Source organism: Triturus cristatus, chromosome 7, assembly GCF_964204655.1.
Source record: "Triturus cristatus chromosome 7, aTriCri1.1, whole genome shotgun sequence".
Taxonomy (NCBI): domain Eukaryota; kingdom Metazoa; phylum Chordata; class Amphibia; order Caudata; family Salamandridae; genus Triturus; species Triturus cristatus.
In genome coordinates, this window is record NC_140590.1 from 492,913,829 (window position 1) to 492,941,496 (window position 27,668).

Genomic DNA, 27,668 nt, shown 5'->3' on the forward strand with positions numbered 1-27,668 from the left:
TTCCCACAGATCCTTTTTAACTTTACTTTATTCAAGCTACCCAAGGGAATGGCAGCTCACCCATTTTAACATCACTCAAGCAATATTAAAGTAAACCTTTGGGTTTAATCTAATCTTCGTTTTGCATTTTTTCAGTGCAAACTAGCTAGTCACTTGGGTACCCTGATACCAGTTTCGGTCTATTTGTCTTTCAAGGTATCTGCAGGACCCAGGTACACAGAAGCACAACATCTTATTAGGCTTCGCCCTGTGTTTTATTCCATCACCACGTTCCTTTCTACGAGTCGGGTAAGCAGTCAGACAAACGTCTGGGGATTCTTTATAATTTGGTCCCCATTAATAACCCCTGTCTAGATTCTTTCATCACTCTCTTTTAGGGTAGTATGCCCTTTTTAGCCACTCTTTAATAATGGCTGTGCTTCGTCACCATACATATCACAGGCACATGAAGTCTGCTATCCATGCATTAGCTTTGTATTGATGATAACGTTTACCTTTTCAGGACCTCATAAATTAACCAGGACGTGTGAATATTAAGGCTACGAGCTTCGTTGGTAAGACTCTTGTCTTACTCATTGTGATATCCTTACTCGGTAAGACAGTCCTGACATTCACTTCCTCATGTCACCACTGCATGGTTATCTCACTGTTGGTTGGGGGACTTTTCTATCTACCAGTCTCCCAAGTTCTGAGTTCCCTTTCGTCAGCCTGCAAAAACATCACAGCTTGGTACAAGGCTTTTTATCTTTACGCTTTAGGTTTTTTCTTCTCCTTTTCTCCTGTTGTGTACACTCACTAGTCGCACATTCATATTACTTTTGTATAATAATCCTCCTTTCTTCTTTCTTTTTTCTGTTGTATGGCCTGTCACCCACCCATTCATGTTCACATGTAGTTCTTTTAGTAAGATTAAATATTCATATACAGTTTTTCTTGGCTCCAAAATGTGGACATTTTATAAAATGATGTAATTGTGTAATTATGTATATATGCTAGGTTGTATATAGAGTAGTGACACTATGAAACTTAGTTGAGATAACATTTTGTCTTTACAGAAAAATTTATTTGAGGTGGCTCTCCTGAGCAAGGCAGGTTTCTGCAGAAACGCGCGTTGAGACATCCCGGAAACCACCCTACAATTATACTAATCCATGAGATCCTATGCTTCAATTATCATTATGTACTGTTTTTGGAAAGACATTCAATCAATTCATTATGCTGACAATGTGTAAAAAAACATTAGAGTGAGGTATGCGTGAATGGATGATTGATTGTAGTTAGTATGTTGTGTTTATAGCCTTTTTCTGTAACAAAATGTACACAAAGCTTTAAATTTTAATGAAATTATTTTCGTAATAAACAATTTTGTATTTTTCTATTCCTAGTGTCACTACTATTATTCATATAATCATGTTATAGTATTGTTGTTGAAGTAGCCCTAGGAATTTCACAGTAGGCAAGCCCATCTGTGCCCGTCAGTGACCCGACCGCAACCAGAGCCAGGGGCCCTGGTTCTCTGACCACATACCGCTACGACTCAGCTGACCTCCACGCACTGAACCACAGAAGAATCAACAACTGGCAGCTGTCTACGCCGAACTCCACCCATGGCTGCTGCACTCACGCCGGACGCCAGCAGCCCCGAAGCCCTGAGGTGCATCCTCCTCAACATGCACTCCCTGTACAGACATGCTATAGAGACCTGGGACCTCCTTGACACCCTCTCGTCAGAAGTCGCCTTCTTCATGGAAACCTGGACCAACCCACCTCCGCCCCCGACATCGCCACCACCATACCCAACGGAAAGAAGATCCAGAGGAAGGACCGCCCCAACCGCCCAGGAGGAGGACTGCCATCGCACACAAAAGATCCATCCAACTCTCCACCTCCAGCACGAGCGACTTCCAATCCAACGCTGAACACCTCCATTTCCAGATCGATACTAGCCCCAGAAGGACCCTACGCGGCACCCTTGCCTACAGACCCTCCGGACCTCGAACTTCGTTCACCACTACCATCTCCGATCTCATTGCACCCACACCATCGCCTCCATGGACGACATACTCATTGGAGACCTCAACTTCCACCTCAACATTCTCAGTGACCCAAACTACGCCACCCTCCTGGACAACCTCGGACTGAAACTGCTAGTCACAACCCCCACCCACAACGCACGACACTCCCTCGACGCCATCTTCGCAGGAGGGAACAACATCCACTTCAGCCACACCACCAACACCCCTGGACTGACCACCACTACGTACACTTCTCTTTCAACAATGCCACCGCTCACAAACCCACACCACGCCCACCACGAAGGAACTGGAGCAAAGTCACAGAGGAGCACCTTAACTTCACCCTCAACCACGGTCCCCCTCTCGCCTTGACCGACAACAACTCTGCAGCCAAAGAACCACACCGGTGGATCACCAACTGCGCAGACAAGCTTGCCCCCCTCCGCAACACCGACAAGACAGCACCTCAGGAAGGCCACCTGGTTTACCACCGACCTCCAAAAATCCAGACGCACCTGCAAGTTTACCACCGACCTCCAAAAATCCAGACGCACCTGCAGACGACTCGAGAAGCGATGGAGGAACAGCAAGACCACTGAAGACCAGACCACATACAAGAACACCATGACAGAATACCACAAACTCATCAGATCCACCAAAAGGACCTTCATCCGGAACAAAATCCTCGCCAACTCCAGCAACTGAAAGGAACTCTTCAGCCTCATCCAGGAATTCACCAAAGCCCCAGCAAAGTCACGGACATCACAACCTCCCAGGACCTCTGCAAAAGCTCGGCTCCAACTTCCATCTGAAAATCAAGGCCGTCTACGACAACTTCAGCAAACAGACTCCAGAAACCACTCCTTCCTCCAGCAACGACAGACAGCCTACCATCTCTGCCTGGATCCCGGTCACCACTGAAGATACCGCCACAACCATGAAGAGCACTCACGGACCCCTGCCTGCTGCACATCTTCCACAGAGCTGCTGCTGCCATAGCACCCGAGCTGTGGCGCACCATCAATGCCACCTTCGAACCCGGCACACTTCCCCGATGACTGGAAACACGCAGAAGTTAAGCCCCTCCTCAAAAAACCCTCTGCAGACCAGACGTACCTGAAAAACTACTGACCCATCTCTCTCCATCCCTTCGCAGCCAAAGTCACCGAGAAGATTGTCAACGCACAGAAACTAACTTTGAGGAGAACGCCATACTCGACCCTTCCTAATCCGGATTCCACAGCAACCACAGCACCAAGACCGCCGTCTTCGCCGCCACAAATGACATCCGCACGCTCCTCAACCAAGGCCACACCGCGGCCCTCATCCTACTAGACCTATCCGCAGCCTTAGACACCGTCTCCCAACGCAATCTCACAGCCAGACTCCACTATGCCGGCATACAGGAAACTGCCCTCAACTGGCTCCTCAACTTCCTCGACAGCAGAACCCAAAGGATCATTTTCCCGCCCTTCCTCTTTGAACCCACAGAGATCAACTGCAGAGTACCCCAAGTTTCATCGCTCAGTCCCACGGTCTTCAACATCTACATGGCCCCCCTCGCCGCAATTGTCAGACAGGCTTAGCCTTGGGATCAATTTTTCGGTGCTGGGCCAGAGGGTGAGGCGTTCGAAACACTTTTTCGGATCAGTCCATGGCCCGAAGGCAGTGGTGGCCCAGCAGCTCTAATAGTGGGAATGTGGAATATTTTGTGGCTGACTTGGATGGAGTAGCACGGCCTGGGGTCACAGTACTCACATGTTGGCCGGATGGGAGTTCATGCATGTGCATATCCAAAGCCTCCTCTTCTTCGGCAGTTGGCTTTTCCTGCGCAGTTCTTCGTCAAAAAGCTCGGGAGTATCATTCCTGCGCCTTCAAGACATTTCCAGCCAATGGGCCCTTTGATCATGAAAGTGTTTTTTGGACTGAAACGACTTACATGTGTCAAAGTAGGTGAAAGGCACAGGTTGCACATGAGGTGTTGATCCGTGTGCGTGGATTTTGCGAGGCAGCGCGGGAAAAGTCTAAACGTGTACGTTCCATTAGAAAAGTATCTTCAATGGAAGTGGTGAAATGCGGAAGGTAGGCCAGAGACGGGAGGCACCCTGAAGGGTGGTTGTTTCATGTCCAAACCTACGAAATTCGAGTGCAGTACAAAAGTGGAAAAAAAGCATGCTAAAAAACGATACCATCGAAGACAGTAAAGAAACCAAAGAATCGCACCGAATAGAGTTAAAAAATGGAGCAGAACGTTCAAACCTGACAGTGTTAAGAAAGCATTCTAACAAAGGAGTCGATGCCCATGCACAATATCACCAAGATGAGTCACTTGATCACTTCCACAACTCAGGACCCAACACTAGATGGAAGAAATATGCAGAGCATGTGTATCTACAGCCACACATGCCAACAAACATACATATACCAGAATACAAAAACTAATGAGCACTGGCAAAGCTAATAGGTTGTGCCTTTTTAACATACTGGTTTTGTCAATGCTGTTTGATGAGGCACCAAAGGCACACTTGGTGCGGGTCCATGGCCACACCTGCTTCCTGCAGTCATGGCAGAACGTGAATACAATTGTTTTAGGTGGGGAAATTGCTCCTTAGCACACTGTTCAAAAATCGTTTTTAGAAGTTGTCCGAAGACCAACAAGGTAGAAGCGTAGTCAGGGTCCAAACTGGAAAGCTAGGAAATAAGGCAATTGATGTGAGCATGCAAGGGTGGCACTAATATGTGGCTCTGCTCATTCACTTCCAGAGCAGTAAGGAGGCAGCAAAGAGTTGCACAACTCTACCTATCAGTGCACATATCCAGTCTGACACCTGGGGATATTCTAAGGTGAGGAATCTGTGATTATCATTTTAAAATCTTTGTTGTTACATTGTTACTCATCTTGTGTGTGCACTTACCCCTCCTGGGACCTCGCTAATCCTGCGCAGCTGAGTTAGAGCTACCGCAGCCCTTTCCACTCTACAAACTTTCCCGCCGCCATCTCGGCGAGAACGGAGGCCACGCCCCTTTGGGTGGCCACGCCCACAGATGCCACCCTATAAAAGCGCTGAATACTAGCGCTATCAGCCCGACAGACTGTGCTCTTGAGGCGGAAAGCCGAGAGCGATTTTAGTCATTTTAAAATCTTTGTTGTTACATTGTCACTCATCTTGTGTGTGCACTTAGCCCTCCTGGGACCTCGCTAATCCTGCGCAGCTGAGTTAGAGCTACCGCAGCCCTTTCCACTCTACAAACTTTCCCGCCGCCATCTCGGCGGGAACGGAGGCCACGCCCACAGACGCCACCCTCCTACGCCCTATAAAGAATGTGTATCGCTCGGCCGCGCAGCAGACGAGCGCAGCGGGCGCGCCTAAGGCAAGCCCGTCTGCGCCCGTCCGCGCCCAGCCGGCCCTAGGCCCGGTCATTATGCCCAATTCTCCCTCAGGCCGATGTGTCTACACCAGAGACAGGCTCCTTGCACTCAACCCTTCGAAAAACATTAAGTGTAACTACACCTATTCAGGAGAAAAACCCTTTACTAATTGTGTCCTCTGCAATCCGGCCCTTACCACCGTAAAATGTCATGACCTACAGCTTGGTCTTCTTAACTGTAGGTCCCTTCCTAAACATTCCCACGAGATCAACCTTCTTGTCCAGGATCATGCCATCGACATTTTGTTCCTCACGGAAACTTGCCTCACCCCCTGCTCTGATTCTGACATTGTCAACGCTCTTCCATCTGGCTACCAAATCCACTCGCAGAACAGACCCCTCGGCAGAGGAGGTGGTCTGGCAATAATTTACAGAGAGCATCTCTCCTGCAGAACCAACGAGGGTAATATCGACAAATGCGAAAGTTGCCACTTTGCTTTACAGATATCCCCTGCATCTTCCCTTTCTGGTCTACTGATATACCGCCCGCCAGGAGCCCCAGCCAAATTCTCAAGCGCCCTTGTTGATGCAGTCAGCCAGATGGCAACCACTACTCCCAATTTTCTAATCTTGGGAGATTTGAACCTCCATCTACTAGACCCCAAGGTCATAACTGCATCCGAACTTCTCCTTGACCTCACGTCCTTTGGTATTCATCTAGTGAACTCAGAGCCCACCCATGACAAAGGACATCTTCTGGACCCCATTCTCACCAATATCCCCGACCTCAAAACCCACACTCCTTTCCCCCTGCCATGGACAGACCACTTCTTGATCCCCATTTACTGGCATTTTCCCGTCCCATCCACCCAACCGTCAAAAACCCGGGTAACTGACCGACGATGGCACAAACTCGCGCTGGAAGAATGGGCCAACACACTCAGGATCACGCTTCCCCCCCGGCCTCCGACCCAGTTACTGCGGACACCCAGTTCAACTCTTGGCTCACTCACTCATTGGATGACCTCCTCCCTAAAACCACCACCTTGAAACGAGTCAAAAAAGTGAACCCGGCTCCCTGGTACACTCCTGAGCTTAACTTCTTACGCAAGGAGTGTAAAAGAACAGAGCGCTCATGGAGGAAGGATAAAACCAGTGTCAAAAAAACTGCATTCCGCACCTCCTTAAAAAATTATAAACTCGCCCTACGTAATACCAAAATCATATTCTTTGATGAAAGAATAAAAAATGCCTCCTGCTCCGCCAGGGAAACCTTCATTATCTTAAAAGAACTACTCAAAGTCCCAGATCCGCGGCCAAAGGAACCTCCAGACTCCAATGCCTCTGAAGAGAAATGCCACAAATTGGCTAAATTCTTTGAAGAGAAAATCCAGAAAATTCTCACCTCCCTACCCTCCAGTTGACCCCAGTCTCAATGACGAGGGCTGCACTAAATCAGACCCTATCACCACTCACTTAAACTCTCTCGGCCCGGTAACTATCGAAGAGGTTGTAACTACGCTAGCTACAATCAAAAGCGGCTCCCCTAGCGACCCGGTGCCCCTACGTATTCTAAAAAAAGTAGCTCCCACAATCGCCCCTCCTCTAACAGACCTTATCAACTTATCATTGCTCCAGGGAAAAGTCCCCCCAAGCTGGAAAGCGGCCGTCGTCAAGGCACTCTTAAAAAAACCTTCACTTGACCCCCTGGACCTGGCCAATTACAGGCCAATCTCCCTCCTCCCCGGAATCAGTAAAATTACTGAAAAGTTAGTCAATAAAAAGCTCTCGCAGTTTCTGGAGTCTAACATCCTGCTCAGAAACTCGCAAACCGGTTTCCGCCCAGGTCAGGGCACGGACATCGCCCTGCTTGCGGCAGTGGAGGAGACCAGAGACATTCTGGATGCGGGGGGATCAGTGGCAGTGATCCTCCTGGACCTCAGTGCGGCCTTCGACACTTAAGTCCTAATCCAGCGACTCAGAGACATAGGTGTGAAGGGCACTGCCTTGACCTGGTTTTCATCATTTCTGGACCATCGTTCCTTCCAGGTCTGGGAGAACGACGCCCGCTCCCCTGTTACTCCCCTCCAAAGTGGAGTGCCCCAGGGCTCCTCATTAAGCCCGACATTATTTAATGTCTACATGTCCCCATTGGAGGAGGTGGTTATTCCGTTCGGAGTAAAAATCATCAGCTACGCCGATGACACTCAGTTAGTGGTGTCTCTATCTCATCCCAACCACGAACCATCTAACCTCCATAGCTGCCTTTCCGAAATTCAGGGATGGATGAATAGCTCGTCGCTGAAACTCAACGGATCCAAGACAGATATCCTACTCCTGGGTCAAAAGGGGCTCTCCCTTCCACCTAACATCTGGCCCGCCTGTCTGGGTGAACCCCCGGTCCCCAAGACCGAGATCAAGAGCCTAGGAATCTGGCTAGAAAAAGATCTATCCTTCAAGACCCAAGCCAAAAAAATCGCTGGGACTTGCTTCGGGCTCCTTAAATCCATCAGGAAAATTCTGCCTCTGCTTCCTTTCGTCTCCCAGAGATGGCTCATCCAAGGCCTTATTCTATCGAGGCTGGACTATAGCAACGCCATCTATCTGGGTGCCCCCGAAGCAACCTTCAACAAACTACAAAGGATACAGAATGCCGCAGCCCGGCTTCTTACTAACACTCCGGCTAGATCCTCGGCCAAACCAGCTCTGAAGCACCTTCACTGGCTCCCAGTGAGAGAGCGAGTCAAATTTAAGGCTCTCTGTCTGTCCCATAAACTCCTGCAGGACAAAGGCCCCCCCATTCTCAAAAAATTCATCAGGCCCTACAAAGCTACAAGACCCCTTCGCTCTAACCACGAACATCTTATCGCGATTCTCAGAGTAAAGAAGGCACGCACTGGCAGACGGCGTTTTTCTGTGAACGCAGCCCGATTATGGAACGCCCTCCCCCGTAATCTTAGGTTGGAACCAGACTATCTCCGGTTCAGAAAACTTCTGAAAACACACCTATTCCCCTGATCCCCGTTCCTTTTTTCCGCTCTTTTCCTCAGGCTTCCCCCCCCTCTCGACGGTCTCTGTCTTAGCGCTGGGATACTTACGGGTTACTATGCGCTCTACTAAACCCTATTAAAAAAAATAATAATAATAATCTATCAGAAATATATTTACTTGATCAAATTACATGCGTTTTATCAGCAAATGCAGTTTCTTGCAGTATTCCATTCAGTTCAATGCACATTAATTTCAGGCAGCCAGGCAATACAATCATAACATTTGGTTAAAGAACTCTTGGACTCTTTTGTTCAGAACAAAATATTCCAGGGTTTCTTCAACCAAATGCTCCTGGACACATGGCCATCCCCTCAAACCCAAACTAATCTGAGGCAACACCCACCACACTGTGAAGACACTTGTGGCAGAAGAAGCTTCCATGACGCCAGATCCATCTAAAACTTAGATTTTTAGTGAGGAAGAATGTGTACCCACTGAAGACAAAAAGACCACAGATATATACTTAAACGAAATATATGTTCATTATAATTACAACAAATATTGCTGACTGGTTGAAATATCCACTACAAGTATTCTAAAAATGTAGTATTTTGCATCAAAAGGTCAAGGTTGGAAATGTACACAAGGTCAAGGTTGGAAATGTACACCCTTCTTGAGAAGAACGCTGCTTAATGTTATGCTCTTACCTCCTGGGCAAGCGAGAACCTCAACAAAGTGGTAGGGGAACTTTCCCTTCTTTAGTTTAAGCACCATGTTCTGGATGTTTCTGAACCCATATGCAGCTGCAAATCTTAAGACTGTGTCCCCATTATGCTCCAAAGTCACCTCCTGAAAATCTCTGTTTCTACAAACAGAAATAGAAAAAAACAATCATGTGGAGGAAGGCTACTGAGTTTCTACCTTTGGAAGACTGGCAAGGATTTCAATTTCAAAACAGAGTTTTTCCTCATTGAAAGCTAGCGTTTATTTAAGCAAACTTTTATTTGAAATTGCATATTATAAATAATTGGACTTTGGTGGTAAAACAATATACAAATTCAGTTACAAATAAGCACTAAAAACGAAGTAAAAGGTACAAAATAAGGCAATAACTTTAATAATTCATGAGTATTTTTAAGGAGTGTTACAATGATCCCATAAGCACTTTCACTTATCACTAATAAGCAGAATCTAATACACCCATTAAGCCTAAATCCACAGATCATCCTACCACAAATTGTAGTAGGAAGACTACTGTTTCAAACACTATTCTTTGCCATCGAGGACCTTTTATTTTGATACAGAATGTTTGTTAGTTAAATAATCAGGGAATGTACAACTGTGATTTAATTGATGCAAGTTACATGCAAATGTGATAATCAAGCTTATGCAAATACATTCATGTTAGTTAATCATTTCTGCTGAAGCAGATCATCGTTATCCATTATAAATAAATAGAGCTTCTAGGATTAGAGATTAGAGAATGTGTGCTATATTTGCTTTCCTTAAAGAACATTGTTTTATAATTTGAAATATCTAAAAGTGTATTGCGTTACTTATTATTGATTGATTATTCAAACAGCCTTCACAGAGCTGGGCAACAGAGAGGAGATCTTCACAGCAGCAGCGCTATCAAGACAGAATAGACACAAGTTCAGCACCTACTTTAATTGAAGGTTGCTCTACAATGGAAAGTGGCCTTACCCAGCTGCTTGAGTGGGTGTGTTATTCTTTGATGCACACAGCTAGGCTGTGCCAGAAGTAACACAATTTCTATTCAGACAGAACAATAAGATCTGTTCTGAACCAGGTATGGAGGTATTTTCTAATATGCTATAACTAGTATTGTGTATAGAGGTAGGAAATGAGGGTGTTAATGCTAGAAATATAAATAATCATGCTAGAATATTTATTTCTGGTCACAGTACTGGTTCATTTTCTCACTGCTTTATTGTTTATATTCTGTGTCTTTACAACTCATATCATATACTCTAGATGGGGCTTTTAAAATAAATTATTTAAAGGAGTATGTCACTTACCCAGTAAGCATCTGTTCTTGGCATGTAGAGCTGTTGATTCTCATGTTTTGCATACCCCTGCCATCTAGCGTTGGGTCCGGATGTTTACAAATTGTTTTTCTTCGAAGGCGTCTTTCCTATGCACGAGGCAAGGCGACTCCTCCTTTTGGTGATAATGCGCATGGGCATCGACTCCATTAATAAACTGTTTTCCCGCAAAAGGGTGAGAATGAAGTAAGTGTAGGATAGAGATGTCCATGCGTATGAATACATAATAAAGAACTGCAACAACTACAGGTGCCTGGGGAGGCCGGTGGGCGCATGTGAATCTTCAGCTCTACATGCTAAGAACAGATGCTTACTGGGTAAGTAACATAATCCGTTTGAGGCATGTGTGTTGTAGATACACATGCTTTGCATTGACTACAAAGCAGTATACTCCCAAAGCGGTGGCTAAGCTGTAGATGTTGCAGTTGTTTGAAACAGTGTTGTAAGTACTGCTTGGCCTACATTAGCTTGTTGTCGTACTAACACATCTACACAATAGTGTTTGGTAAATGTGAGTGGTGTAGACCATGTAGCTGCCTTACATATGTCAGCTAGAGGAATGTTACCTAAAAAGGCCATAGTAGCCCCTATTTTGCAAGTGGAATGCGCTCTAGGGGGTATGGATAAAGTTATTTTAGCTTTTGCATAGCATGTTTGAATGCATTTAACAATCCATCTTGAAATGCCAGATTTAGAGATGGGATTGCCTTTGTGAGGTGGAGCAAATTCAACAAACAGTTGTTTTGCGAAAATCTTTGGTTCTATCTATGTAGTAAAATAAGGCTATTCTGACATCAAGCGTGTGAAGAGCTCGTTCTCCTACAGTATCAGGTTGAGGAACAAACACAGGTTAATCAACTGATTGGTTTATATGAAAAGCAGAAACCACTTTGGGAAGAAATTTAGGGTTGGTGCGAAGAACTACCCTGTCTTTGTGGAGCTAAAAGAAGGGTTCTTCCAAGGTTAATGCCTGTAGCTCACCAACTCTCCGTAATGAAGCGATTGCAAAGAAGAAATCAACTTTACATGAAAGAAACTGCAAAGGACCCAGGCTTGTAAGAGTAATGTTAATATTCCATACTGGCGCGGGGGGAATTCTTGGTGGTATTACCCTTTTCAAGCCTCCCATAAAGGCTTTGATCATAGGAACTTTAAATAATGATAAAGGCTACCGATTCTGCAAATATGCAGCTACCGCTGCAAGGTGCAAACATATATCTGTGTAAGGCAGTCCAGTTTGCTGTAAGTGTAACACGTAAAAGATAATATTTTGAATAGAAGCATCTAGAGGATTGATTTTGTTGTTATTAAAGTAGACAACAAATCTTTCCTTCTTTGCTGCATAACAAGCTCTGATAGGCTTTCTTGCCTCATTTAGAATAGTCATACATTCTGGTGGTAGATTTAATTAATCAAACTCATTCATCCAGATCGCTAAGTTTAGTTCTTTGGGATTTGGATGTCTGATTTCTCCATGGTTCTGCGCAAGTAGCCTAGAAGGGAGATACAGCTTTTGATGTGGAACTACTGAGAGCCCAAACAGGGTGGTGTACCATTGTTGATGGGCCCATGTGGGAGCTACTAGAATTAGTGGGAGGGATGTTTGCCTGAGCTTCCTAACTAGACACGTAATGAGTGGGAGAGGCTGAAAAGCGTAGGCAAATATCCCTGCCCAGTTCATCCATAGGGCATTGCTTTTTGAGAGCTGGTGTGGGAACCTGGAGCCGAAGTTTGAACATTTTGTATTGTTGACTGTGGCGAACAAGTCTATTTGTGGGAATCCCCATTGTTGGAAGTATGGAAGGAGAACTTGGGCATGAAGTTCCCACGCGTAAATTTTCAGCCTCTTTTTGCTGAGGAGTTCGGCAATCTGATTGTTTACCCCTGGAAAGTGTTCTGCCAGAAGATAAATCCTGTGATGGATTGCCCAATTCCAAATGGCTTGAGGTAAGAGTGGCAGTTAGAGAGAGTGTCCCCTCCCTGTGAGAAAGTGGCTCTGTATATACTGTTCCCAAATAGATACAGGGTGTACAGAGTCCACATTCCCCAGAGGTTTGGCAGAGGCTAAAGTTAGATATAACCTTACTCTCTAAAGTGGTAGCTTGCTCGAGCAGTAAGACAGTATCAGAGGACAGTGTAAAGCATTTGTTGTACACACTCAGTCAGCAAATGGTCTCACACACTCAATAACTGAACTCTAGGCCAATGGTTTATATATAAAAAAAGATATGCTTGTTTAATTTTAGAACCCACAATAGCTATTAAAATATACTTTCTCAGAATGAGATGCTTTATATAAATACTTTTTCAATATGCATTTGGCTTTTGTAGAAAGTTACAAGTGGTTGCAATAGGCAACACAATTTTAAACACAATAATGCATTGAGTTCAATGGAAGTTTCAAGTTATTTGCAATAGATTACTTTTAGGATTACTTTTGTGATTCCAGGACTGGATCCTAGATTCAGTCCTGGGACAGTACTTAGAAACAAGTGATAAAAGTCGACTTAGTTACTGTTATGATTTTTAGATGTCATCACCTTCCTCAAATTTAGGGACAATCCCTTTGGGGATTTTAGGATCAGAAGTTTCCTCCCTATCCTTGTTTTTATTATTGCTGCCACCATTGATTGGTGCTAAACCCATCTCTCTCCTTTATTTTTCTAGAGCCGGGAGCCTGGACTCTAGCTCTAATCTTTTGGCCAGTCTTTCTAAAAGGCTGTCCTATTCACTGCTGGGTCCCCCAGTTATCTCTCTGGTACCAGAGTCACCTGTGTGACCTCTAGGTCCCCAGATGGTAATTCTTGTATTGAAGGGTATGGGGGCCCTCTCCTCCCTGGGGAATAGTGTGGGGGGGGGGGGTTATTATCCACCTCCTCTTCTTCCCTTTCCTCATCTGACTGGCCATCGCCATGTTCAGATGGGTGGTCCTTAGCATACTCAGCCAAGAGCTCCTGGAGCCCTAGTTTGGTTGGATGCAGGCCCATTGGTATATTTTTAAGTTTGCATAGGGACCTCAATTCCTTGAAAGACAAGTGTAAGTAAGGTGTGAGGTCGAGCTCCTCCACCAGGTCCATGTTATTATTTTCACTAAAAGCTGGGTTTGTTTGAGTCATTCTAACCTGACAGTTCTAATCCTCTACCCTGACTATAGTGACTTTTATTTTTCTAAAATACTAATGGGACTTAAGCAAGGCCCTAGCAAGACTTTTAGTATTTTGAAAAAGACCAATCAGCATTCTAAAGGCAATTTTTAAGAGTTCTGTCGTGTGATCAGATGGTAACCAAGTCGTCCAACAAATGCAAGTTTGTATCCCACCGCTGATCCACCAATGCTTTATATAAATACTTTTTCAATAACCATTTAGCTTTTGTAGAAAGTTACAAGTGGTTGCAATAGGCAACACAATTTTAAACACAATAATGCATTGAGTTCAATGGAAGTTTCAAGTTATTTGCAATAGATTACTTTTAGGATTACTTTTGTGATTCCAGGACTGGATCCTAGATTCAGCCCTGGGACAGTACTTAGAAACAAGTGACAAAAGTCGACTTAGTTACTGTTATGATTTTTAGACAATAGTTTGCTATTTTAAAAGTTGACATTTAGAAAATATTTCATAGAAAACAGTCAATGATTCCCTATGGAAGAAAATTCAAGTTGCAGGTATAGTATGTTCTCGTTACTTTTGTAATCCAGTACTGGGTGCCTAGGCTCAGTACTGGGACCTTTATCCAAAACAGGTAAGTAATTACGTTTTCACAATTTATAAAGAATATTTAAAGTTTGCAGAAATCGACAGAAGAAATTTCACAGAAAAACAGTCAATGGTTTCCTATGGAAGAAAATCGGGTTACTGGTAAGTACGGTTGTGAATATTTTTCAGAGGCAGTGCTGGGTACCAAGATCCAGCACTGGGAGCTCACCTAATAGCAGGTGAGTATTTTCGTTTTCGTTACTCGGCTGATTTTTGGTGAATATTTTAAGTTTTGAAAAGTCCACACTTAGAAGAAATTTCAGGAGAAATCAGTCAACGTTACCCTATGGAGAAAATTGAGTTATCGGCTTTAAGGTAAGTACTCGACTGGCAGAGTTAAGGTTCTGGGCATAGACTCAGGGGTCTCCCAGGGTCAGGTAGGTACAATTGTTACACCCTCAGCGGCACAGGGGCAGCTGGGTGCAGAGAGAGTTAGGCCCAATGTTATCCTATGGGAGGCAGGGGGGCCTTGGTTGGTGGCTGCTGACTAGCAGGCCACACGGCTGTGGGAGCTGGGCTCCTGGTCACTTGCTCAGGGCAAATGGGGAAGTAGATAGGTGCAGAGGTTACACTGCCAGGGCCACTCGGGCAGCTGGGTGCAGGGTGCTTTTGAGCCTTCAGGCGCTCAATTGATTTCAATGGGAAAGCTCCGGTTTAGAACAAGACTGCAAGCTCGGGGACAAAGATTCTTCAGGTGCCACCACCACTTCGAGAGGTAAGTTGGTTAGTTGGAGGATAGGTAGGTACCCCGGAGTTGGGCACAGGGGGCCGCGGGGAGCCGGGGTGCCTTTTGGTGTCGGGAAATCTTACCCTCTGTTGATCGCGGTTGGGGGGGGCACCTGGTTCTGAGGCTGCAGGCGTCGTCAGGGGCATCGAGGGAAGTCCTTGGGTGCCGGACTTGGGGTCACAGTCGCCGTGGGGTCGTCCTCGTGGTCTTTGTTCACTACGGCACAGGCCAGGCTTGGCGGGTGCAGAGTGTGAAGGGTTCGCGGTTCCGGGCTGATGCCAGGGATTAGAAGCAGATTTTGAGTAGAGCCTCTACTCATGGGAGTCCCGGGGGCTTAGAGCCAAAAGGTAGCCAGGTCCTCCGGGGTTTGTGAGGTTGCTGGCCACAAAAGATGCCGGGTCGGAGCAGGAGCAGGTTCGAGGGTCGACAGGCCGGTAGGGCTGGGGCCAAAGCAGTTGGTGTCTTCCTCTTCTTAGCAGCTGCAAGGCAGGTCTTCTTTCTTCTTGCTCTTGTTTGTAATTCGGAATCTGGAATCTGGGGAAGGAAGGTTCAGGGTGCCCCTAAATACTAGATTTAGGGGCGTTACAGGTAGGTGAAGGGCAGGGACCAATGGGTCCCTGTCCTGGGGTGGGTATACCCCCTATCCTGCCTCTCTCCTGTGGGAGGGGGGCAGTAGCCTATTCCTGATTGGGCAGGGCTGCCCATCTTCAAGATGGCGAGAGCCCGGAGATGTGCTTCACCTCGCCTCCCCCACCTGAGGGGTGGGACTGGCAGGCTGGCACATTCCCTGCCCTTATTTGGGGTTTCCGGCCAAGCTTCCCGCCAAAGTGGGGGGTTGCAGTGGCCTGGGGAAGCTCACAGACCTGGGTACTGTAGGGGGACAGGGCTCCTGCTCCTGTGCCCACACCACTGGCATAGGGCACACAGCTAGAGGGGTGGCTGATGTATGCCGGGGCAGTGTAGGTGGTGGGCATGGCCCAGAGGGATGTGTGCCATGTCGACTCTTTTTTTTGTCCTGTACCCAGACACTCAACCTGCAAGGACAGTATGCGTGTGTTAGGGTACAGGGCCTCTAAGGGTGGCACAATGAGTGCTGCAGCCCTTAGAGGCCTTCCCTGGTCACAAGGCCCTGGGTACCTAGGGTACCATTTACCAGGGGCTGACATGTGGCCAGGGTTTGCCAATTTAGGTTTTAGGTTTTTAGGGAAGGAACATAGGCCCTGGGCACCTGATTGGCAGGAGTCCAGGGCACACTCAGTCAAAGTACATTCTGCAATTCAGCAAAAAGTGGGGGCATGCCATGCAAGAAAGATGGCACTTTCTCACATTCCAACTCCGCCCCCCCCCCCCATTGTTTTTGTGCATAGTACATTGCTGACATGTTGTCCATACGGACTAGAGACAGCTTTGCCATCAGGTGAGTTTGAAAATCTTTGAGCGCCAGAAAGACTGCTAGAAGCACTAGATAGTTGACATGGAGGCGTTTGTGCTTGTTGATCCATAGACCTTGTATTGTGTAATTTTGGAGATGGGTACCCCAACCTGTTAGAGATGCGTCTGTTGTGAGCATGATCTGTGGAATAGGGTCAATGAAAGGCCGTCCTTTTGATATATTTTGTGGGTTTTGCCACTGCAGAGAGCAATAGGTGTGACCGTCTACCAACACTAGATCAGTTAATTGACCCTGCGACTGATTCCACTTACGTGCTAGGCACTCTTGTAGGGAACACATGTGGTGTCTTGCATGGGGTACAACTGCGATGCAAGAGGCCATCATTCCCAGCAGTTGTATGAACACTCTGGCCGATAATGTTTGGATAGATTGAAACTGTAGTATCAAACTCAATGTTGTGAATTCTGGCTACATTTAGAGAGGCTAGAGCTTTGATAGTGTCTAGAGTGGCCACTAGGTAAGATTGCATCTGTGAAGAATGCTGGTGAGATTTGTGTGCATTGATCATAAAGCCCAGTTGAAAAAGTAGGCCTATTGTGGTGTGAGTGCATTGTAGACAGTTATGGTAAGTGCTGGTTTTGATGAGCCAGTCGTCTAGGTAGGGGAAGACGTGAATAGGTTGTCTTCCGAGATGAGCTGCTACTACTGCAAGGCATTTGGTAAATACTCTGTGAGCAGTAGTCACTCCAAACAGAAGTTGAATTGGTAATGTTTGCCTGCTATCACGAATCTGAGGTATTTGTGATGAGCTGGAAGAATTGGAAAATGAAAATATGCGTCAGTTAAGTCTAGAGTAGACATAAAATCGTCCTTCGGTAAGAGTGGAAGTACCTGTTGAAGGGTTACCCTGTGAAAGGTCTCTGACAGTATATATTGGTTTAACTCCCTGAGATCCAGAACGGGTCTTAAGGAGCCGTCCTTTTTGGGAATTAAAAAATAGACAGAGTAAACCCCTGAACCTTGCTACTGTACTGGAACTGGTTCTATGGCTCCTTTTAATAGGGAGAGATTACACTTCCTGATCGAGCAAGTGCAAGCGGTCTGAAGACAATTTGTGAGAGCGAGGCAGAATGTTTGGAGGATTAGTGGTAACCTCCAGGCAATAACCACGTTCGATAATTTCGATCACCCATTTGTCAGTTGTTATAGATTGCCAAATGGGGCGAAACTGCTGAAGTCTTCCTCCGACAGGTGTGGTATGGTCGGAGGCTAAGCATGGGGAAGTCATTGCTTATTAGGGGAAGGGGAGTTACGGGGTGTGGTGCCCTTACCCCTGCTTTTAGAGTGGTTTCCTCTATATCCTCCTCTAAAAAAGCCTCTTGAGGAAGAGGGTTGGTTGCTACCCTTGTACTTGGAAGTGTTTTGGTCTGAGGGTGTTGACTTGGACCCTCCTCGGTAAAAAGAGTGCCGAAAGGAGCCCCTGTTTGAAGGGGACTGAAGCGCTCCCATGGATTTAGCTACCTCAGTATCCTTTTAAATTTTTTCGAGTGCTTGATCTACTTCAGGACCAAAAAGATGTTCTTTATCAAAAGGTGTATTTAAAATAAATTGTTGGACTTCGGGCTTAAAAACCGAGATTCTTGACCAAGTATGCCTTCTGGGTAGGATGCTAGTGTTGACCTCTCTACCTGCGGTGTCAGCCGCATCTAGAGCACACCTTATGGAAGAGTTGGAAATTAATTTTCCATCTTGGGCTTTAGCTTTATGCTCATCTGAGAGATATTGTAGCAATTGCTCCATTTCTGGCTAGAAGGCCCTGCGTGTTGGCAATACGCCAGTGATTGGCAGTTTGAGCAGCTATGCGTTTGCCAGAAGTGTCAATGAGTTTTGATTCCTTATCTGGGGAAGGAGCGTCCCCCGAGGTTTGGGAATTAGCTTGCTTGCGTGCATTGGATACTACCAAGGAGTCAAGTGGTAACTGGCTTTTAATAAATACCCGATCTGTTGGGGAAGGTTTGTATTTTTTGTCGACTCTAAGAGTGAGAATTTGTGCACGTACAGGGTCTTTAGAAATTTCCTCTGCGTGCCTCATTCCTTTGAGCAAAGGGAGTGTTTGGCTCGACCTGTGTCTCAAATAAAAAATACTCTAAGGATTCTTTGTTGTGTACTCCCCCATGGTATTGTGCGGCCCTGGCATTAGGTTCTTGATAGGAAACCTTGTCATCAAGTGGAAAGGGCTTGGCAGGGTAAAGGTCTGGATCATTATCCAATGGAGGGTCAATTGTATAATCCATCCATGGATCCCCTGGTAAGTGTGGTCTCCCTCATCAATATCGTCTCCGTCATGGTGAGACAGTGGAGAGTCATGAGGTGTGATGTGTAAAGGATCTAAAAGTGGAGAGGAGGGTGGAGGAGGTGGTGGTGGTGGTGGTGGTGGTGGATGAAAAGGGCTGGCACCAACATTTTTCTTCTTCAAAGGGATTTTATAATTACTGTTGTCATCAGGAAGCTTGTTCGTAGCAGGCGGCTTCGCGTGCATATGTCCTGTATTAGGATTAATGTCCATATTCTTTTGTTTGGGATCCGATTTAGATGGTACAACGTCTATTTTCGGAACTGAAGGTGCTGAAGGGACATCTTTGGTTTTCGGCACCAAAGGTTTTGGGACCGAGATAGAATGGCCTTTCAGCACGGAAGGTTTCGGCTCCGAAGGCTGTTTCTTTTGCGGCGTGGAGGGTTTCGGCTCCAAACCGACTTTGTGCTTGGAACTGGAAGGCTTCGGCTCCGAGGTGGATTTCAGCTGACTCGGTCCCTAGCCGGAAGGCTTGATGACCTGTTCCGTGGCAGAGCCGGGAGGAGGAGCATCAGAAACATCGTCTCTGTGCCGACCTTGGCCGGAAGGCAGAGGTGGAGCCGAAGCCTTAGATTTTTTGGGGGTGGGTGGATGGGGCAAGGGGTGTTATGTACTCATGTAACCCTGTCCCTGCGGCACATCGTCGACATCTATTTCCAAATCTGAATCGGAGTCAACATGGAGAAGGCCTGTTCTTCCTCAGCCACTGAGGGCTCGAGGTCATCTGGCTCGGAGTTTTCACCGAAGATATCCAGCGTGTCGTCAACTTGTTGGCGCTGCATCTCCCAACATCAAGCCCGATTGAGTTTTCATCAACCAAAACGATTTGCACACATCGCAGTCTTCTTCTCTGTGCTCTGGAGACAAGCACAAGTTACACACCTGGTGTGATTCGGTGCGCGAGTACTTGGCGTGGCACAGAGGACAACATTTGAACAGAGTACGCTCCATCGACGAAGAGCTGGCCCGACGCGGTTAGGCTCAAAGGCCGCCCATTAAACTTTCCGATCGAAATTGGAGATTTCGTTGACCGATTCGATACGCCGAGAAGTACGAAACAATACCGTCGAGGGCAGAGTGGATTGCGCACTGAGGGAAACCCGAAGAACGGTTTTGAACCGGAGTGCAGCAATACACGTCCGAACAATTGAGTCGGTGCCCATACGCACTACCACCGAAAGGAGTCACCTTACCTTGTGACTAGGAAAGACTTCTTTGAAGAAAAACAACTTGCAAACATCCAGACCCAACACTAGATGGCAGGAGTATGCAAAGCATGTGTATCTACAGCACCCATGCCTCGAACATGCATATTCTCTTTCCTGGTGCTCCTTGAGTGTCTGGGATTCCACTAAGTGACCCGGTCCCATTTCATTGGATGAGTTATTACCATTTTACACAAATAATAACCAGTAGATTATGTAGCTTCAGTCCAATTGATCTTCTGGTTTGGATTGGCCCACTGAACGAGTTAAGTGCAATAGAGAATATTGACTCCTGTTGTATAGATGGCTCTAGAAAACGCATCACTAGATCCTAATAATAATATGAATTTCCTATTATTGTAGAATTAATAATTTTGCCTGGATCGTACCTTAATATAATTATGAAGGAGTGGGATATTACCATGTCAGTTTGTCCATCAAATTAGTGCAGAAGGTATCAAGTAGTGTACATTTAGGACCAATAAGGACAGCAGATGGTTCATCCAGTTCATCATAAGCAAGAGGGCCTTGTGCATCCCTTACATTATATATCTGGCTGAAACACATTAATTGTCTTTGTTTAACGTTAGCAGGCAGTGATGCAGAATAGGTCAGATTTTAAAGGCTAAAATATACCACATTTCAAAGCATAGAAGCAGAACGCCTATGGACTAGCCCCTTTGACGATGCACCCTTTTAAAAAGGCAAGGCCTTGAGCCCCCTTGTTCAACGATCTTTTGAAGATCAGTAAAAGGTTATGTAAACACTTGGAAAGGAAGTGGAGAAAAAACTATAATTATAACTATAATATATATTTAAGTCAACGATATTAAGAAGAGCTATCTGAAAAATAAATTTGTGACCTCCAACAATAAGGGAAAGGAGATTTTTAAAGTTTAACAATCTTTCACTTCTCCTAAGACCGTCATCAGGGACTTTCCGCATTCTGCAGAATGGACCAACCATTTGGCAACGTTCTTCCATGAGAAAATCGGAAGTATACAGAATTCTTTCTCTAGAGGGTCTTCCGATGACCACGCACATTACCTACTTCCTGCTAGTGAATGGCCCGCCGGAGACACCCCCGCTTTATTAAAGATACCTCTGATGCAGCCTGAGGTATCTTTAGATATCTTAAAGGGTCTCAAGTCAGGCTCGCCTGCTGACCCCTGTCCAGCGATGTTGTAGGCTGCTGTGGCTGCGGCCATAAACCCAGTGGTAAATAAGGACTTTAATTCCCCTCTCGTAGCGGGCTATATGCCTGCCATTTTGAAGCATGCTAAAATTCTTCAACTCCATTAGAAACCGTCAGCTGATCCGAATGTGCTTGTTAATTATAGGCCCATATCTCTCTTACCCACCTTCTCTAAGGTTTTTGAGAAACAAGTGAATAAAGTCATTTCTGACTTCGCAGAAAGAAATTATCTTCTGCACATTAGTCAATCTGGTTACAGGGCTAATTACAGCACAGAAACTGCTATTCTTGAGGTGACTGGACATATTTTAAAGAGGCTTAACCAGGGAGGTAGAGCTATTCTAATTCTTTTGGACCTTTCTGCGGCCTTCGACACGCTCCCCCATGAGAGGCTCCTGGATAGGCTGAGAGATCTTGGTAAAGGCAGTTTGGCGTTAGAATGGTTGACTTCCTTTCTTGAGGATAGAAGTCAGGAAATTTACACTTCTCCTTTTGCATCCTCTATTCCGAGTTTGAAAGTAGGGGTCCCTCAGGGATCGGTACTGAGTTCCACTCTCCTCAACCTATATATGTCGCCCCTTGTGGAAGCCTGTGGTGCTCAAATAATCTCATGCACTGACACCAAGATTATTTTCACCTGCGATAAGGGAGCAGACTTTGAGGGTGACGAGATCAGACTCTGCCTACTACGGTACTTAAGTGGCTGAGAAGGAATCCGCTGAAATGTAATTCTGCCAAGTCTGAGATTGTCTTTTTTGGCACCCCACCCTCGGATGAGTGGAGATGCTGGTGGCCTGAGGATATGTCTTGCATTGGCTTCCAGTGAGAATGAGGATCAAATTCAAGGCACTGGTAATGTTTTTTAAAGCCCTGCAGGGTAGAGGAGCAGACTATCTCAAGAAAAGAGTTAGCTTGTACATGCCGGCCAGAACTCTGAGGTCATCCTCTATGAGCTTGGCATGCGTTCCTAGAATATGTCGAGCCTGAACGGGAGGAAGTTTCTTCAGGCTCCTGGGAGCCCAAGCTTGGAACAGACTCCCAGCAACCCTCGGATCTATTTCTGACCTGGCAGTTTTCAGGAAACTTCTTAAAACCTGGCTATTCAGTGGTTAGGGATGTTCTGGGTGGTTTGTGAGACAGAGACTGCTAGCGCCAGGACACTAGTTTTGAATAGCCGTGTGCTTTACAAATACACATCATTCATTCAACTGCTGTTAGAGAGCAGAGGTGACGTCTTTCTAAGTCAGCCAGCTTTGACGTTTAATGCTTGAGCGCAGTGACTGAGATTTTCAGTCGGTGTAATTCTACCTTGTGCAGCGCAATACGAAAACAAACAGCTGCAGTGCGCCTCCATGAGTGGCTAATTCTTCCTTATTAATAACATAGGATGTGCACATTTGTTTTTAAATTGAAGCATAGCTCTTGACTGAATCACTGATCTGACAGAATCTAGGTTATGTCATTGTTTCCATGTTGCCTCCGTATTACTTGACACTACCTATCTTTAGGATTGATCTTTTTCAGTCTCAAACTTTTGTGCTGCAGTAGAACCATTACTTGCTCGGGAAAGATATTACGGTCAACCCTTGCTGCACATTCCTTGCCATATTTTTGAGATAACAATACGCACAAATTTGTGTGTTCTAGAAAATCATTACTGCAGTATAATGATTGACTTTTGTATAATGTGTCCACTTCTGAGATGTAAAAGAGATGTCTGTATTCTCCAAAAGGGACCAAGAGAGGAAGTTAACTCACTTTAACGCTTTGTATGTGATCTCTTTTACATCAACATCGAACAGCTCCTTGGCCGCATGCTTAAATATATGTTCCAAGTACCCATCACTCTTCACACCATTGTGCCGCACTATATCCCTGCTGTCACCAAACCTGGTAATATACAAGAATAATGCAAAATCAGGACATCATAATTTACACATTAAATATGTTAAGTTTTTTTGGTAAAAAAAAAAACAGGCTGCTGAATGCAGGTGAAGAACACAACACTTCATGCAGATGGTGACATCTTGCATGAGGAAAAAAACAGGTACATTTTTGTTGTGAACTCCTATATACAGTGACAGGCTGAACCACTACTCTAAAAATGGACATACATATGCTTCCATGTTTATAAAATGCAAACCTAGATACACAGTAAAGTAGTGTTGTACAAGACAATGGGGATACAAAGTGAGGACAGGTGAGGGTTCTCCTAGCTTTTCCTGCACATGAAGTGAACAATTATAACCTTCTTTCTGGTATAGTGGAGTACAGGATTTTGCTGGATATATGTTGGGATTGAGTTCCTGATCCTTGGTACACACTGTGTTTGTGTTTTCCTTCTTGTATTTCTTTTATGTTGCTCTTGTCTGCTTCGTAGATTGGTTAGTTGGAGATATCAGTCTTGAATATTACATACCAGATCGTGAAGGTGATTCGGGTATTTTGAGGAGTACGTGCCATGAGTGTCGTGGTGATCTGGTCATACTTTCCTAGTCCCTTGAAGAATCTTGCAGGAAGTTAGAGGATGTTCTTTAGGGTGTGAGGTGATATCTGTGATGCTGGTGAACAGGGCATTGGTACTGTCTAGATTTGGGGTCCACATGAAATGGATGTTGGGAATGGGGCTCTAACATTGTTTATTTCAACTTAAAGAAGATATATGCTGTATTTGGGGCACATATTAAATTGGGAATCTTCTACTGCTGTGCTGCAACCAAAAACAAGACTGAGGCCCTACAAATCTGTGTCCTTGACATTTCCCCCCAAATTCCTGAAATAAACTGGATTTTCTGTGGCATCTGTAATTCTTAAAATCGTCCTAATTGCTACAGCAAGCATTTTGCAATGTTAAAATAAAAAGGGCATTTCTGAAACAGCCAATAAACCAACATAGAATGAGATTTGAAGCTCTCAAAGCTCATTTTGATCACCCAAGGCTATGAACGTGCCAGGGCCTTCTAAAGAGTACACAAAACACCCTGTCAAGGGCTTCTTCTCAAAACCTGATCAGTTTGTCCTCTCAAATGCGTAATCCCCTCGTTAATTAACTAAAGGGAAACCGGAAAAAACCACCTTTCTATGTCTCCAACACTGCCTTCAGCTGTGGGACCATGGTTGATGGAGAAGATAGGTTATTGCTGTGACAGCAAAAGCACTGGGAAAGAAGCCACCTCCGCTCGATTGCCACAGCAGATCTCACGAAGTTGACCATAACTTTAAAAATCTCTAGGCCTGATTCCTCATAGTGTTAAATGATTCTATCACACTTCTTCTTTTGCTACCTCCCCGGATCTTACAATCCCTTCTTTGCTCTCTCTCTCTCTCTCAGAACTTACCTTCTGCACAGCATATTCTGCTTCCTCCTTTTTGACACAACACCTAACATCGACTACCCACTACACTGCCACTTTTTGAGGTGAGATATGAAGGGTTTAGACACGAGGTTTGCTTCATGCACAAGGTTTCAGCCTAACTCCTCTTACCTTGCTCTATAACTCTGCTGCCCCCATTCAGACGAGATCAAAGGCAACATACAGTGCTCTACAGGTAATTAACATAAACAAACATAATATAGACACTATAGAAACAAGGTCTGTCACCTGATTTGGTTGTTTGTACTGAAAATAAAAAGAAATTATTATATTTTGAATATGTTGCTTTGATGGGCATAGATGCTGCAGATGTTTGGGGTAAAGACTAAACAAAAGTACAGCTAAAACTGTTTAGTTGCCCAATCTAATTTTTTTTTTTTTTAACATGCAAGCATTTACCTCCCATAATCGTACCTTGTTATTTTGGTGAATCGTACCTTGTTATTCTGGTGAAATGGCAGAATAAGCTCGGTGTGATCAACAATTCAGAGCAAGTCAGGATAATTATTGTTTATGCATCATGGTAGCAGACCCAGGTGGCTATTATCAGATTCACTCGGCTTTACTCAAGATTAGAAAGTGGTTCCCGCCATGATAATTATACGTTCCTTGCAGGTTTCAAAGTGCTGGGGTCTTAACAAACGTACCAATGTATGTGCGAAGGGAAAGGACCAATCTTCAGCCAACAGGGCCTTCTAACTAGGTGCCGTGGAAAACGGAAGTTCTATAAAAGAATTCTTATTTGATGGGATGGTATCTACATCTTTGTTAGTTGCAGCATTTTTTAGAGCTCCCTGATGCAATGTCAGGTATTGAGAAATCGCACAAATAATGCAGTCAATTTCTTGCAAGCTCCTGTAAATTAGATGCTTTATATTCACCCCAGCCAATCCATAGGCCTCCCAATTTCATATTCACATGGACAGGTACAGGCAGCAGAGAAAGGAAACCACTTTTTCTGTCCGTGCTTACTACAAAAAATAAATACAGAAACTATGGGGTCAGTGGTCTCTCTAAATTTGATGGACTTATTAATGTATTTATATTCAACTTTTAGTGCTTGCTCTCTCGAGGGGCCTCTTGACGCTGAGTGGGCTGAAAGCAGAGGACTCCCTAACTGCACCTTACAAGAGGCCCCCAAGATTTGTGGCAACTAGATAACAGGTTATGAATTGCTTTCTAAATGGGAAGTACTACAAAGGAGACATAAGTGAGAATGGACAAGATTTCAAAAAGAGGGGACCAAGACATATAAGCAATTCCACCTAAGGTTTTGGTCAATTTAAATGAAGATCCAATCCTTGTTTTGACTTTGCAGCAACTCATGCCGTTGTGCCTTACTCTGCATGGACCTGTAATCATACATACTGGAGGTCTTGTGTTGCAATTTGTGTGCCGTTTCAGGGTCCATACCAGGTTCTCACTAAATGTAAGGGTTTTCATGGTTTTAGTCAGATACCACACTGCACAAGACCCTGTGGACCACATACCCATGCAGATTAAGGTACATCAGCATGACTTGCCGCAAAGTCAAAACAAGGATTGGAGAACATCAGAGCAATGTCAGATGCAAGAAAGCTACTAGATGAATGAGTTACCATTTCCTCATGCTTCAACATACTGCAAACGAACTTGAATGAGTAATTTTGGAAACACTGGTTGAGGCACACATTGACAGTGAACGCATACTCTTTCAGAAAGAACAAAGAAGGGTATACTGTCTCGGAACCTCTGACATAGGATTGAATGACAATATTCCCTGGTTAGCGTTCAGTCAGTAACTACAAATCTACAAGGCGAAGAGACTAAAATCAGAAACCAGTAGAATCACAGACTACCTCTTTATCCATTCAGTGCATGGCCACATAGGCCTATGAATAAAGCCGCACAAAGTCAACCAGATGAAAACATGAAGACTGCTTACCTTGATGCCATACCAGACCATGGCCATCTCAGTTCTCCATAAACGTATATACCCTTCATCACAATGGTCTCCGTAGGGCGCATGCTGCACCCTCAGCAACGCTTTTCATGACATTACCATGCAGACCAATCTGGAGGTGTTCCTCAGGGAATACCTTTTTCATATTTATATACTCCCCAACTCTGTGTGCCTCTCTATCACAGAATGTCCCTTTGGCACTTCATAAACACAATTGCCACATGTGCCCGGACTCTCAGAGAGGTAACCACACTTTCAATGCACTCTTTGGCATCTCACAAACACCAACAACTCATGGTCACATTAACAAATACTTTTTACCATCACACACGTCTGACGCACATGCACCTATGCCAACCACGTGACGTCTAATACTCCGCTGATTGATACCTTTTTTGATATCCTTAAAGATAATTTACTTGATTCGCCTTATTTCAGAATACGATCCAACACTGCCATTTCATAACAACTGCCAAAGCAATCCTGAGCCACTTAAAGTAGTGTTTCAGTTTTAGCCTGCATTTTGCTTTATTTTACTAGGGAATTATCCCAGCATGTATTCAATATAACATTCCCTTTACGAGCCTGGTCATGGAGACGCATTTGATCGAAACCCATGACACACATTTAAAAAAAAGAACCTGGTACAATTACATTAAACAATAAAGTCAGCTTTCCAGATATCTCTTAACTAATATCTTCACTAGAATCAAGCTGAAGGGACAGGCCATCACGACGAGTCTGTTCATTCCTAAACTTCACCGTTGTGGGTGTCCAAGTTTGGTTCGCTCTCGTCTGAAGTCTCTCTTTGCTCGTGTATTCCAAACACTTTCTCTGTTTATCGCTAAAACTTTACCGTCACTGGCGTCTAAATTAGGTTCGCTCGCGTCTGCAGTCCTTTATATACATCAGCTGACCACAAGTCAGATTCAATCTGACAGCTCTTTTACCAAGTATAGTGAAAACACTTTCTTTGGTAAGATTTTACACAGGCGGGCAATACCAGAGAATTTTATTTGGGACTAATGAAGGCACATCAACATTCATCTAACACTAAAGTTTGTTTATACAAGCCCTTCTTTTCATTACGGGATTCCTGATGGCATATTTATGACAAGCCGCTTTTGTCTTAAACACAAGCCCTGTGAAGGATGGTTTTGAAGCCAAGTGTATTCAACAGGATGTGCGTAGCTGAAACGCTCAGTGGCTCAAACTGACCTGTATATATAGCCTTCTCTATATTAACCAAAATGTCCTACCTCACCCATAGACTAAAACCT

General features: G+C 45.0%; 1 protein-coding gene across 6 annotated transcripts in view; it reads right to left on the minus strand.

Annotated features, from left to right (window-relative positions):
• The window catches only part of NARF (nuclear prelamin A recognition factor), a 331,765-nt gene that overhangs the window by 23,600 nt on the left and 280,497 nt on the right, over positions 1-27,668 (minus strand). For 3 of the 6 annotated variants that reach the window (XM_085616850.1, XM_085616849.1, XM_085616851.1), the window contains 2 exons: positions 22,831-22,962; positions 9,083-9,240 (listed from right to left, as the gene is read on the minus strand). In XM_085616850.1, coding sequence (XP_085472976.1) covers positions 9,083-9,240; positions 22,831-22,962 — 290 coding nt within the window. The remainder of the gene's footprint in view (positions 1-9,082; positions 9,241-22,830; positions 22,963-27,668) is intronic. The other 3 variants (XM_085616853.1, XM_085616852.1, XM_085616854.1) reach the window with 1 other exon arrangement.